The sequence below is a fragment of the Acanthaster planci genome, linkage group LG13 (genome assembly GCF_054643075.1).
Source record: "Acanthaster planci isolate LZ-2023a linkage group LG13, COTS_SCS, whole genome shotgun sequence".
Taxonomy (NCBI): domain Eukaryota; kingdom Metazoa; phylum Echinodermata; class Asteroidea; order Valvatida; family Acanthasteridae; genus Acanthaster; species Acanthaster planci.
The window spans coordinates 12,595,829-12,610,247 of NC_141789.1; the positions used below are offsets into that span (position 1 = coordinate 12,595,829).

The 14,419-nt window shown below is 45.9% G+C and overlaps 1 protein-coding gene across 1 annotated transcript; it reads right to left on the reverse strand.

Annotated features, from left to right (window-relative positions):
- Nucleotides 1-3,780: 3,780 nt before the first annotated feature.
- Nucleotides 3,781-13,887, reverse strand: LOC110983414 (uncharacterized). The gene is made up of 2 exons (XM_022242655.2): nucleotides 12,597-13,887; nucleotides 3,781-6,570 (listed from the first exon to the last, which is right to left on the reverse strand). The coding sequence occupies exons 1-2, from the start codon at nucleotides 13,138-13,140 to the stop codon at nucleotides 6,059-6,061; spliced, it is 1,056 nt and encodes a 351-aa protein (XP_022098347.2). The 5' UTR covers nucleotides 13,141-13,887; the 3' UTR covers nucleotides 3,781-6,058.
- Nucleotides 13,888-14,419: the final 532 nt, after the last annotated feature.

Below are 14,419 nucleotides of genomic sequence, written 5' to 3' on the forward strand. Positions count from 1 at the left end.
CGACGACAGACGGCCCAATTACTGTCGCATTTGTCTGGCGTGTTTACACAGTGATTACGCCAATAAGTTAAACAAACATGGCACGCAGCGGGCCTGTAACGCTTTCACCGTAACATACGATATCTATTGACAGACACAGTCAAATCTGATCGCGCCGCGTCCAGAGCTCTCCATCGGCCGCTGACTACCTGAAAATGTCAGCCTCCTTGTCTTGTAAGTTCAGCCAGACATCAAGAGAGCTGACCAAAACCTGCAACTATTTTTGCGTGCAGTAAAAAAAAAAAAAAACGCCCGCAGTTATTTGGCCAAGCCCGCTGTAACGAGTTTGCAGACGCCATTGTTTTGAAAGAACCACCCTAGAGTATCACATGCAACTTGTATTTCTCTAGGGGTTTCACTGACTTCATTGTTAATGAAACTGAACACCGTTCAGAGAATCAGCAGTGTCTGCTTTCCTTAAGTTTTTGCCCCCAAGTGTGTGTGCCTTCCAACAAGTGTTGTGGGTCTGAGTAGTTCCTTGCACCAACCTGAAGTCTGGGCGCTGGTGTCACACCGATTCTCTTCGCTAGTGAAACACGGCTCTGGTGACACATAAAATTATGCAGAACTTCCATTTTACGTGTTGTGGTCGTTCATACGGAGGCTTGCATGGGACACAAAGTTTCATAATAATATTAAGAATAAGCGTTTCGATTAAGTGTCAGTGAATATCTTTACATGCTATATAAAATGCGGTGCTTGAGATGGAAAGTGAAATGTTACGTGGGAAAACTTTTCATCAGTTATCTCGACGAACAAAATAATATCCTTTGAGAAAATCGTCATTGCGATGGATATTCAGCATTAAGAAAATTGTGGTTATTAGGCCTTGACATAAATTCTTTGACTGTGTTTGAACTTAATCAGCGAGGGACTGGTTTATAATTTCTCTACTTCTCGAATCGAGTAAGACAGTAGTGGAGATGCTTGAAGAGGAATCTCTCCCGAGCTGAAGTGCACCCCCAATCGGCGAAAGAAAGACAGATGGATACAAGCGGGTTCTTGTACGCGTTCTGCGTGTACGCAGAGACCATACATGCCAGAATAAATTAGATACGCGTACTCAGCGTGCTCCGCGTCAAACGCGCATATACTTGCGCGCCTCATGGCGCGTCTATGCGGTGAGTACTAAAAAAACGCGCCCTCTTTTGTTCCGCTCGGAGCGGATAAGTTGAGGAACTAATGATGAAAACATATATCAGTTTGAAGTTCTTCGTCCTCGGCTTTCCACAAGGATGGTCTGGGATAAGTGTATAGATATTACCGAGGACGCAACTCACTTTCCCGTTCCTGGTCACCAACTTTCCACCATTCGCTTACCCCGGACGATCAGAAGTTACTGTCCAGCGCGGTAGAGAATTTCCAGCTCTCAGGACCGGTTTGGTCATGTGACATCATATTTCCTGTCTTGCTTTTCCAGGCCCAAACTGACTAAACAAGTCTTCTTCCACTGCATAAGCATACTTCAAGTTTCTGGCATCTGTGATAAGTGCTCAGTGAAGTTGGGCCATCTCGCGCTTTTCCCACCCGCCGCATGTTCGGTCACTCATTTTATCCGATTGTTTTATGGAGTTCCACATTCACATTGGCAGTTTGAGCTGTTATATCCAAAGGAAACGCACACAAATCGCTGAATCCCCTACATGATCGTCACACGTCACTGCTGCACTCTGCATTTTGATTTCAAGGTTTTGAGATGGTGACAAGTGTTGTGCGGCGTGACTAATGCGGGGTACTAGGTCTATTCCGGATCTGAGATGAGACAGTCTGTCCTACATGGGGGTCGCAAGCGGATTGCACCTGCACATAAAATACAGCGCAATCCATACAAATAATGGGACTGCATAGTTACGAAATACCTTTCTCGTAGTGTATGTAAACACTAAATATTATCTCAAATTCTGAACACAAGATCCTGGGTTTTTTTTTCAAGAAAACTGGATTTCCACGTTCTCCTGCTGCGATTGTTCGGACGATCGATCACAGCGCAAACAACACCCTTTGAATACTACATCCACCAACGGGTGTCAAACAGTAATGGACCTGTTGCGTGCGTTGCTCAGGCACACTGGAACGACACTTGGCTCATGTGTTTTTCGCACACATATTAGACGGAGTGCGTTTTAACTGTTGAAAACGAACTCCATTTTCCATGGTCTTCTTTATAATAACTAACCCAAAACAAATAGATTACAAATCCCCAATTTGTTTCCATTTCGTACAAATTACAGCGCAGGCGTACTGGGATAGTGTATTGATGTACTGTCTTCAGGCCTATACTCCATGCAATTGAGTGGAACCGTCGACCTTAAGCCAAGTGACCTGATTATCCGAGTCCAAGTCGAAGAAAGCTGTTTTCGGAGTTCGTGTGCAAAATGCATGTGTATATACATTCTTGAATTTCTAAGGCCCTCTAGTCCGCACATCATTATAAGCCAGCGTCATGCTTCTATCTGTCATTATACTTGAGGCTTGTGTCGTTGGAGATGATTGTTACTCACTGGCATAAAATGTTGCAAGCGAAAAATGCCCCAGGCTATCGATCACCCTCCCACTGTAACCAAAAAATAAGAAAGAAAGAAAGAATCGACACGCTGCTGTCCCAGCGCGGGCCGGGCACGGCTGGATGGTTGGACGAGGCACGCAAGGGTATCACGGGGACGTGTCTCTTTCCTTTCGGGACCAGGAATCAAACTCTGCCCATTGTCAACTGATTCCCTCTCGATACTATACTTGCCCCGGGGCGAAACGCACTCCACCACCGCTTTACGATTTTGTCTAAAAGTTCTCGTACCATTGTGCCACGGATCCGTCGCAGCGACGCCGACGACAAAGCGTGGAAAAAAGCCTCTCAAGAGGAAAGAAAATTACACACGAAACCCCCCAAAAGCCCAATATGCGTTTCATTGGACCATTAAACAATCTCTTGGATGGCATTGTTGTGTCATTTCAGAATTCCAACCAAACTTTTTTTTCGGAATTTATTTTTCTGTTCTGTTGTCAATATTGCCAGCACCTTGTCGGTGGACAGTCAAGCGGAGAGAAAGTCATCCCTTGAACAATGGACGGGGTTTTCCAAATTTGTCCGGCTACCCGTCGAGTATGTGCGGCGCCACGGCTTTTCACTTCGACTGAGGCGGCTCTACTTCCCACCATCGCCACTGGGCCGACAATCCCTGCATTGTCCGTGCCCACGAGGGATGAAAGACGGTGATATGTCAAACTCGTCGCTCTCTCCGCGGAACAGAAAAGAAAAAATGAAATCTCCGAGCCCCCGAAAGTACAACCCACAATAGTCCATTTACCGCCCTCCTCACCATTAAATAAACTTTGCTTAGAACTGTCTGCGCAATTGTTGTGCGCCGGTGTCATTGTTATCTCAGTAAATGTATTTTTTCTTCTTGTTGTTATTCAGAAGGACAAAATGACAGGCAGTTGAACGGACTTTCCCTGCCCAACAGTTTCTTCAATCAAGCGGGGTCCCTCCTAAATAGGTCAAAATTAATGGGCATTGCACACTGACGGTATTGGCCGTAGTAACCAGTGTCTCGCTTTGATGTATCATCGGCCGAAAAAAAAATCTGTCATAAGTTAAATTGTAAATACTACCCACGCGATAGGTGAACCCATTATTAATTTTGGTGACAACGTGGGTCCAGCGCTCAGCAGCTGCACGAGCTTGTCCGTGTACACAATATAAACACCATTACTGAAACAAACAAGCAAACCACAGCGAAGAAATTCCAGTTGTACCGACATAAACTTTTTTTTTATTAAGTCATTTAAACTCGCTTAGGTTGACGGCTATATCACTTGCCAAATATATAGATAAATACACACATTGTATGGTACTTATTTACAAATAACTTACACACTTAAATAGACACTGGCGTAGTTGAACGGCAACCTCGGCTATCTGCATTTTCGTATTTCGAGCGCTGACTGCTTTGAATCGCGTAACACGGGACACGAAACGAAATAACTCACTTTTGTGGAAGATTTTATGGAGAAAAAATTTGCACGTAGAACAGGGTTTTAAAGATGCTGAAAGGTAACTACGATCGTTCACCACACGATCGTAACGATTGGGACCTTCATGAAATGGTCTGCATTTTAATATCATTCCAGGTTTATTTGGGTTTTTTTTTTCATGTATGATCTGATGCCGCAAAAGCAAGATACTTCAGTGGATGCATCGATTAATTCACGTTCAATATCCGTCAGAAATTCCAACAAAAAACAAGAATTGGGGATGCTGTATAATTACTGAGGGCAAAATAAGGAGCCTCGCTCTGGTTGTTGTTTTTTTTTTTCCAGGCCGCGACAAAAGCCTTACTAGTCTTGACTGAGGAAGTCACAGTGACGTAAAGAAATGCTGTGAAGTCATTCAGTGGTTCCTTTGGAGTCACTGATTGTTTGTGACACTGGGTCAATTATCAGTCAGTCTCATCATGGAGCTGTTAAACCGTGGTCTCATCCAGTGGACTTGCCACCTGTTTCGCAGCCAACACCATGAAGCAGTTTCTGCATACAAAACAAATAGTGGTGACATAGCAGATATGTAATAAATGCGAGTGTGCAATGCCCACTGAAGAGCCTTTGATAAGGCTATGCAATGGAAGTGGTCACTTTCATGTCCAAGTACAGATGGCGAGTGTACTTAAAATTGGTCATTTTGACCCCGGAAGTTTCCTGCATGCGTGCAATTTGTCATGACCCACAATGCAACGAGGTTCAAACGCACATCATTTTGTCATCCGGGTGATTTGTCGACACTTTAGAAAACCAATGGTTTTTATTCATGGTGTTTGAGGAAGATTCTGTGACATGCCCTCCAAAAAACCCAAGGATTTTGCTTCTGCGTTCAATTTTTAATGGAATCCCTTTTCCCACGTTTTTACGTCCCAGCGAGACTGGAGCTCTTTGTAGGCCTACTTTGTAAGGTTGGTTAGCACAATATGCATATAATCAATGACAAGTTTGCATGATCACTATTCTTAACGAACACACAGAGAGACCTATAGGCGGGGGCAACGTCCGAGTCTTAAAGAAGGTGGGAGTGCAGAACATAGGAAACAAGATTAAGACCCTGAAATTTTTTGTGAAGAATTCTCGAACAGTTTGGACAACAGTTGAGCGTGGCTATTATCGCCATCATTATGCACAGTGCACAAAATGCCTTGGGACAAACGGAACAGCGACTGGCTTGGTGACCTCAATTTTTACTCTTTCAATTTACTTTTTCTTAAACTGCCCAGCGACAAGTAATGTCAGCTTGGTGGGAATTTTCTTATTAAATCTTTAATACTTTTGGCCATGTGCGAGGGTATTATCCATCGTCAGTCTGTGCTTTCGTCACAGCTTTAAATTCTACTTAAAAAATAAAGGAAGTGGTAGGCCCCTTCCAAATTACGTGTACATGTAAGCCTACATGCACGCTCGTGCTTGGCTACGGCTCCACACCGATGGAGGTCCCAAGCTATGGCCTTCAATGTTGCATTGGATCATGTGTAATTTTCAGCCACAGCCGAGTTATCTGAGCACAGTCGCGTCGTAACCAGGGGTGAACACAGACATGCTCGGTGACTAATAAAGACGGGGGCCACCAATGGACCTTTTAAAGTTCTATATGATCAAGATGTGAAATTTCGGCCCCAGCAGAAACAAAGTGTACAGTCTTCAAGCGTTTTAAAATTCTCGAGTTGTTCTCCACTAATCGTAAAATAGACTTTAAATTTGACTCAGAATTTTTTTATGTTTTTGTTGTAATACTGTTTTTTTCAAATAATAAATCGAATGTAGGCATCTGTGGATTGAAGTTACTACATTCACAGTTGCTTTAAAGGTGGGTTTTTTTTACAAGAGTACGTTTTGCAAGAATGGAGTCGATATTTCTTTGCAGAGTAAGGTGTCGTTCGCCGAGCTTTCGGATAATAGTCTCTGTTGGTCCGTAATCAATCACACAAGTTCAATTTCCAACATGATTGTTAAGGGATGGAACTCATCCGAAATCATCTGGCTATAGCGCTCCCGAAGCAGAATAAGGACACATAAGGCTTGACGATGGTCCGTGATGTGTCGCCGCCGAGGCCGATCCGGGAAAGTACGAGTAGGGTGCGAACTGGAGCGGTTGAATCAAGCCAGGCATGGCCGCGTGGCGGTGGATGTGCCCCAACGAGTAGTAGGTGGGCGGGAACGGGAACCCGAAGCCCGGCGGCAGGACGGGCTTGGCCGCCATTTTGAGCTTCTCCAGCTCCGCCTCTTGGAGGCGCTTGGCCTTGGCCCGCCGGTTCTGGAACCAGATCTTGACCTGGGTCTCGGTGAGGTTGAGGGAGGCGGAGAACTCGGCCCGCTCGGCGATGGACAGGTACTGCTTCTGGCGGAACTTGCGCTCCAGCGACAGGAGCTGTGAGGTGGTGAAGGGCGTCCTCGGCTTCCGGTTGGTCTTGTGTTTGCGCAGCGTGCACTGTACTTTGGGGCCCGGCCCACCCGGCGGGGTCGCACCGTACGGTCGGCCGTCGTTGGTAACACCTGCATTGGATGGAGGGAAAGACCAGATACTGATAAGGCACGGGTGGCGAGAGAGATTGCTTATGGCGCGGGTTTCTGCGGCAGAAGAAAATGATACTCCTGTTGGTTTAGAGATGAGTGTCAGGGTGTCTCCCCCCAACGTCGCCAAGGGAGAGTCTGTGTTGGTGGGTTGACTTAACCCGATACGCCGTGGAGGAACCACCCCGTGACAAAACCAGGCCTCGTTCATGCAGCCGATGGAATTTCCTTATTCCAAGCATCGCCCGCTTATCGCCCCTGCGTCCGCGGGCTTGTTGTTGTGGGGGGCTGACAAATTACATCTCCGCGATTGGGTTCGCGAGTTTGGTTCTGCTGTTTACATTGCTCGCCCGAGCGGCTAATTGAGAACAGTGGCGGGAGACAAAGCATTCAGACATACATTACACGCGGTTGTTGTCCGCGAATTCTTTTTCCCCCAACCCAAGCCCGCAGTACTGTCGTAAAGGACCGTGTAACGATTTGAGCGGACCAGTTGAACCATCTGTAGTTACACTTCTATCTCCCCGTCGGTAATTTACAAGTCGCCGGACCGGCCTGGAATGAATCCTGCGGGACCCGGGAACACCCAGGGGAGGGCAAATAAAATGCTTGATTGAAACTCGGGAAAAGAGGGGCAAACGTACGAGTACGGGCTACCAAGTGTTCACCATCGACAACCATACATATTGTATAATACACTGTATGTACTGTTCTGCTAGTCCCAACACGATGAACAGCAATAGCTACACCGCCGGCCCACATGTCTGCCCGAAAAGTCTGCCGCCAAATTGTCGGACCACAAATTTTGCACTCGATGCACTACTTTTCCATATTTGCAGGCTGCTAGTAAGTCATTACGACTTGGTTCTAGAGAAACAACTGTTACTGTAATTGAAAAGGAAGTGTTGAGAAGTCGTAAGTAACAACGAAAGCATTGCGAAATGCAGTCAAAAGGTCCTCAGGCAAGTTGTTTTAGTCGCCCGTTTTTCAGGCCAAGAAGAAGGGATCCATAAACAACACAATTCAACTGAGAATTTCAGAAATTAGTTTGGGGATGCATACATTGAACCAAAAATCTCCCGTCGTATATACTTCATGCATCGGTGTATGGTCCAGCTGGTGGTCGTAAATTTTACGAAGGGGGGGGGCGGGGATGCTGCCGCAGACCTTCCGCTAACGACAAAAGATGGAACTTGGCAGAAAAACAAACTGTGACTTGTTAAGCGCACGCGGTCGGCTCGGAAAATTAAATTTCTCCACTCTGTGCCGTGCCCTCGATTACGCGTCAGAGATTAGACCCAGTTGTCACTTTGCCCCTCCTTAGTCCTTTGTTGAGTAAAAGTCCTAAAAATCCAAGATTTGGGACTACAATGAGCCAGACATCAGGACAAAGGAGTCTGGCAATGGGTATGAGGCACCTATAGTCTTTGGTTTTGTTCATACTGCGAGCTGCCTGTGTTTTTGTGTCCACCATCTATGGGTTTAATTGATAATAACACTGTAGTGTTGCTGCCAAAGCACTTAAACATGATGTGAAGTACCATTTCGTTTAGTCGTAGGGATGTAGTCGCGTCCAGTCACAAGCCATTCAAAATGATGAACTGTGACAAAGGATATGTCACTGTACATCTCGTTATTTGTGGCTGGTCTTTTGGCTGGACTTCTGACCGGACTCGTGATGGATTTGCCAAGAGCCTTACCAATTTTTGAAGGCAGATGTAAATTAGCTCCCATTTAAATAAAGTGTAATATTTCCAAAATATGTAACCATGCATTTGGAATAATGAACTAACCGTGATACACATGAACAGCGTAAGTACCCCATACAGGCAGTTTAGTCTACTAGCCAGAATATTATAGCCAGAATATTGGATAGAATATTGGCCTCCCTGATTCTTTTTTAGTCCAAAATGGTCTCCAGGAGTTAAAACGTATGTGCTGGTAAGCAGGGAGTTTGCTGGTAAGCAGGGTTTCCAATTCCCGGCAAGGAGTGATTCTGTCCTCCGCTCCAGGCCGCCCTTCCGTACCGTGACAGAGGTCGAGGATCACTCGTTACTCGAACCATAGAGCTACAAACCCGTAGCTCTATGCTCGAATAGTTCAGACACAAAGATAAAGGACGAAACATCACTGCCACCAATCTCAATTTTTTTCAGTCTACACTTTGACTTCAGGGAAACGACTGGCTACGCGACTAGGACCAGGGACTAATTACAGATTTTTTTTTCTCTGTGCCAACCCGAGTTATGTCCATACATTAAGTGCTCCCGAACGCCGCCACAGCGTTCCGGTCCGCGACATCGTTTTACTGTCTTCCCTCGGCTCTGGGCGAGCCGAAGAGTGTTCAGTGAGCAAAGCCATGACTTCCCGTCAGAGAAATTGCTGCTGCCAAGTTGGCCGCAATTTCCCGTACTCACAACAGCTGGGACGGGGAGGGACTAGGTCTGTTCCAGATCTCCAGTGGAATGCGGCCACGATCCGCTTGAACAACTCGCGTAACATGTCGAAGTCGGGTGACTGCGGCGGAGCGAGCCTGATGAGATCGATGCGAGCCGCGCCGGTGTAAATTTGGCGACTAAGCCGCGTGTCTGCTACCGGCACGAATTGTCCCCCACAACTGCAATAGAACGTGCTCCACCCTCACTTCTGAGTTCCTGTGCACGACCTGAACTTGGTTAATTTTTAAGACAATGACCAAGTGCTCAGCAGCAGTGATCAGGATTTGATTGCCAACCGAAGGAATAGTATTTATGATCATGTGCTTGATAATATGACAGAGATTTCAGGACAACATTGGGTCGTGTCCGAATTACTTGAGTTGACAGCGGCTTGAAATTACGCACGAGTCTACGGTAGTGACAGCAGCCCGTAGAGTCGTGTGTAACTTCAAGCCATAGCCAAGTGAATCGGGCCCGAACTTGAGGCGCAGGGCTCTGGGGCAGATAAAGCTGTCCTTTCTCTATGGCAGAACGCACTGCTGAGGAATATTAACATCGGTGTGCTAAGCAAAAATGAGGTCGACACCAGTCATAGCTCATTATAAAGCACACGTTCGGCTAGTAACCACCTTTTTTTCAAGCAAAGACTTGCTTAGTAAAGAGCTCTGTGACATTGACCCGGTTCGCAGTAAAGAAATGACGAAAAAAATAACACAAACAAGATTAGTTATTGTTGCAAAGGGTCTTGCAAGAGCGTTACAGAGGATACAAGAGACAGGGCTAGGTTGGGGTTATGAAATGACAAAATGTATAAGTACCGATAATAAGATCACAGTTACTACAACTTTTTTGTAAAAGATCCTGCTTTTAACAGGATAAATTCGAGACCCCAAGTCTTTGCATTCTTTGCTGTCCAATACCGATAACACAAGGGTCCCTGTCATAACAGAATGATGTGTGAAGTCCCAGTGGCCTTATTTCGAGGGTGGCCGATCGTATAGGCCAACCGACACTATTGAAATATACACTGTACTTTTCCAGCTCGGTGCGAAAAACACCTACATTGAATGATTTTCAGTGTCACCTGGTGACGCTGTACCAAATTGTTTGATGCAGCTGTATGAAGTTTTTTTCCGAATTTGTGGGACAATTTCACTTTACTTACAACTTTCCGTGCGTCTAATCTGAACATCGCCCGAAACGGGAACGTGACACCGCCCTCTGTTGACAGAGTCTCGTTACGCTCGACTTCCGTTCAAAATGCTAACGCAGTATTAACGCGGTCGATCGAATGTGATTTACGGTCCTTTCAATAACTGTTTCAGCAATAATATTGCAGTTTTTATTGATACTCGAAATTCCAATTTCTTGGTGGTTGATCTAATTTACGTACTGGTGCATAGAACTGGAAAAAATGCGGGAAGTAGTGCCTTGCCAGTTATATTCTATTTAAAGAAAAAAATCTGAATGTGGGCTTGCAGTCTTTCACACGTTTTCAACGTGCTATCGAACCCGGACTTGCAGCATTAATTTGTATTCTCAAGTAGCACAACAATTTACAAATACCTGACCCCAAAATTAAGAGGCGTTGTGGATTTATTCAAGGTACGATCCTACCTTTATCCCTTTGAAACTGAGTAGCAAACAACGAGTTTTAAGCAGTTTTTACGAGAATTCTGTTTTCACAAGTAATATTATCGGCGAAAATCAAAGAAAAACTACTTTGGGGTTACAGATTTGGATATGTTTTGAGGAAACTACTTATGTTCTGAGTTGGGAGATGAAAATATTGAGTACGTAAGTTGAGATTTTGAAATTCACTTTTTTGGGGACTGTTCATGAGTCTGTCCATATTCTTTTCGGAATGAATAGCTAATTTGAAACTTAACTAAGTTTGTGAACTTTTGAAATAAAAAGCTTTCTTAAACAATGTTGGAGTTTGTGCTATCAGCAGGAATGCTTTCGTCACTTTTACCACAAACCCCAGATTTTCAGCCCACAATTATCTGCCATGTCTACACGTAGATTAAGTCGATACAAATTGACTCGAATACTTAAGTATTGTGTTCATACTTTCCGACTACCAACAGCATTCATGGCCAATTGCAATGTCAGTCCATAAATCTTTCATTTCGTGCCTCCCACGTCTATATGATAGGTCTACCATGCACAACCATGGTGACTTTTTACCTTGCAATTTCTAATCCACAGTGGGAAAAGACAAACTAAACAGGGGTGTTCTTCCTTTTTTGAATCCGACATTAGTCCGGGAAAACAGGGGCAATGTAACCGGTACAAGCATTTAATACTGACTGACTGTCCCAAGAACACGCAAAAATATACCCCTCCAATCCCCGAACTTTACACGAAGCAAGAGCTTGTCATGTTGACAAGGTAATGGAGATAGGACTTGTTTTGCCCGCGTGTCTGTAACGACAAGAATTTACTGGTCAAAGAGGCAAATTTGGGGTGCTCTTGAAGAGCCCATGAACCCAAAACACGGTTGCTCTAGTGGAATTCGCAGTCGCACCAATGTCTATGACCTCCATTTAACGTCTTTACCACTCGACCAACGAATATTTGCTTCGCAGAACACCAGGCAAGAACTCACACTAAATTTCTCATCTTTATTCACGGTGATCTGGGCAAAACCACAAGGAGTAACTTAAACCTCTGTCGAGAACACTCTCAGTCTCGAGACACATATGAGAAAGTATATACTTTGGAGCGAATTTAAGGTTATGGAAGTGTAGTGTATAATGATAATTCCGCACAATAGTCCGTGTCATTGCCTCTATCTGACCAGCATTTACCGGATCATTTGCTTGAAGATGGTTTTCACGTTTGTAACTACTGTCGAACTTGGAAGGACCTAAATGCTTGTCCAGTTTTGGAAGAATCAAGTGAATGACATGAAGCTCATAATGTCAAAGATCTTCAACCAAATGAGCCCAACCATTTAGTCCACGTCTTCTTTTTTTCCCAAAACAACGTTTCGAGGGCGAGACTATATTTTTAGCGTAAAATCTAGATCATTTTATGCACGCATGCATGCATTTCAGATCCAAACAAAACGGCACCAGAACATTAATTTGGCCATGTCGGCTGACCAAAACAGGGTGACTCAGTCAATGGCATTTTGCCCCGCGAACTCGACAACGATAATTACTGTAACAAAAACGGTGGTATTCTAAGTGCCATGAGTCATAACATATAATTATTTCTAAAGGCTGAATGTTCAACATTAGCCATTGACTGGAACGCTGAGGACGAAACCCTGTCAGAGTCGGTTACACTGATTGCATATCCACAAACCAGGTGGGATTCCAACTATCTGAATACTTCAAATTTTCTCGTGACTGACCGACGTGTGTTCAATTTGGTCGATTCTCCAAGCAAAATTGTTATTTGCTATGCCAACCCGCACCTCTGAAATTTTTGAAGGAGTTACGGTATTTAAGTTGTCTTAAAAACTAGGACATTCACACAATGATATACACGACTTAGCGGGATACCCTCTCTACAACTTACAAGTACAATTACTCTTGCAAGAGACAGTACGTAACTTACTGAGCGAATTGGGCGATAGCTGGGCTCCCTGCATCCACGGAAAACTCGAACTGCCCCAAGTGTACGTCTTGCTCGTCGGGGATAAATCGCCGGGTCTAGGGTGATGGTGATTGTGGTGGTGGTGGGGGTGTTGTTGTTGTTGGTGGTGGTGCTTAAGAAGGTTGTTGGTATTGTGCGAGACGTGGGGCGGTTTGGACGCCAGGATGCCTTCCACGGTGTATGTGAAGGAGGGGCTCGAGGCACAACACGGGGACGTGGCAGGCTTGGACGGAGTGGGACTACTGGCGACGCAGCTCGAATCGATATGGTCCCTGACTGCGCCCGCACCGCCCCGGTCCACCTCAGTGGCCGCGTACGGTGCGGGATCCTCGTGCTTAACGCCGACAAGGGACTCCACGCGGAACGACAGGTTCTCCCGTCCTGGGTCTGCGGGCACTTTCTCGGGGCTGGTCGGCGTGCTGCCCGCTGTCGGCGAGGCGTTGTACTCCGGCCTCGAGAACGCCGAGTTGATACTCACCGTAAGAGTCTTGTTGCTGCTCGACATTTTCGTTTAGAAAAAGGCAAAACGACTGGCGAAATCAGTGGAGACGATCTCTTCTGCGCCCGCAGTTTCCCCTTTATTCTGTCTCAAATAAACTGCTTTAGTTTAAACTTTCAAGACTCTCTAAAACTCCAAGGAGGGTGATATACCGGAAGGCGTGTGGAGGTAGAAAAATGTTTCGTCGGTTCCATCCACGCGGTTCACCGTCATGTCAAGAAGTGTGCGTATCGGTGGCGAGTGAAACGCTCAATAAGCATCCGATCCGACCACGAGAGTTCAAGTCATCTGTCAGTGGGAAATTGCAGTGGGAGAATCTGAGTGCCGCCTTCGGCCTGCTTTTTTCTCCTCTCTTTCTTTCCCCCCTCTCACTCACTGAGGTCCGGCCCTGCCCAATCAAAGTTGGCTACCTCGATGACGCAGCCCCAGTAAACGCGACCAGCGGTCTCCCTGGAGCGCTGTGTGACTCTCTCCAATAACTCTTCCGCGGCCCGAGAAAAACACACTGTTGCACTGCGCTATCCCCTCGACGGCTGGATAATAAATAATAACTATAATACGATAAATTTAGTCGGCGGCGTCCAATTTCATTTGGTATGCGTGTGTTTTGGCATGGGGCCCCAGACCTAATAGAATTCATACACTGTATCTACGGGACCATCTAAATGCAATTACGCAGTGTACATTGGAGTAATGGGCCGCGGTAGCTCTCCCTTTCAACTGCGACTGTTGGAGCCTTCGATACTAAAAGGACCGCTCTTGGAATGAGTGGGAAAAAAAGTTTTTAAGATTTTTTTTTTTTCCATTTCGGTGGCTTTAAAGAGGCTCGGCAGACTGGAACAGCCCATGAATGCCCTCGTAAAATTTTTATTCATGAAGATCAAAAAAGTCATTTGCAGTCTGAACACTCCCCCACGAGCGATCAATTACCAGGAGACCAAGCCTGGGCTAATTGCGCGGACAAACAATCTGTCACTATTTGTCACGGCATTCAAGCAGCAGACAACTTATGTTGTGTGTAGGCGCCAGGCCCGGCGCGATCAAAGGGCTGCTCCGCGGCTACCAATATGAAACAGTTCCCTGGGTGAAGAATGGCGAGAATATTAACCCGAGTCCCCCCATTCACCGGCCGTGCCGCTTCTGTGGCCCAAGGTCCCACGGGGAGGGGGGGGAGTGGAACAAACCCGGATTAAGCTAATCTCTGCCTCGCTGCCATGCGCTCCGTGCACAGCTTCCCCCCCCCATGTCTCCCCTCCTGCCTGTGCGGGTTTTCGTCAGGGTTTGA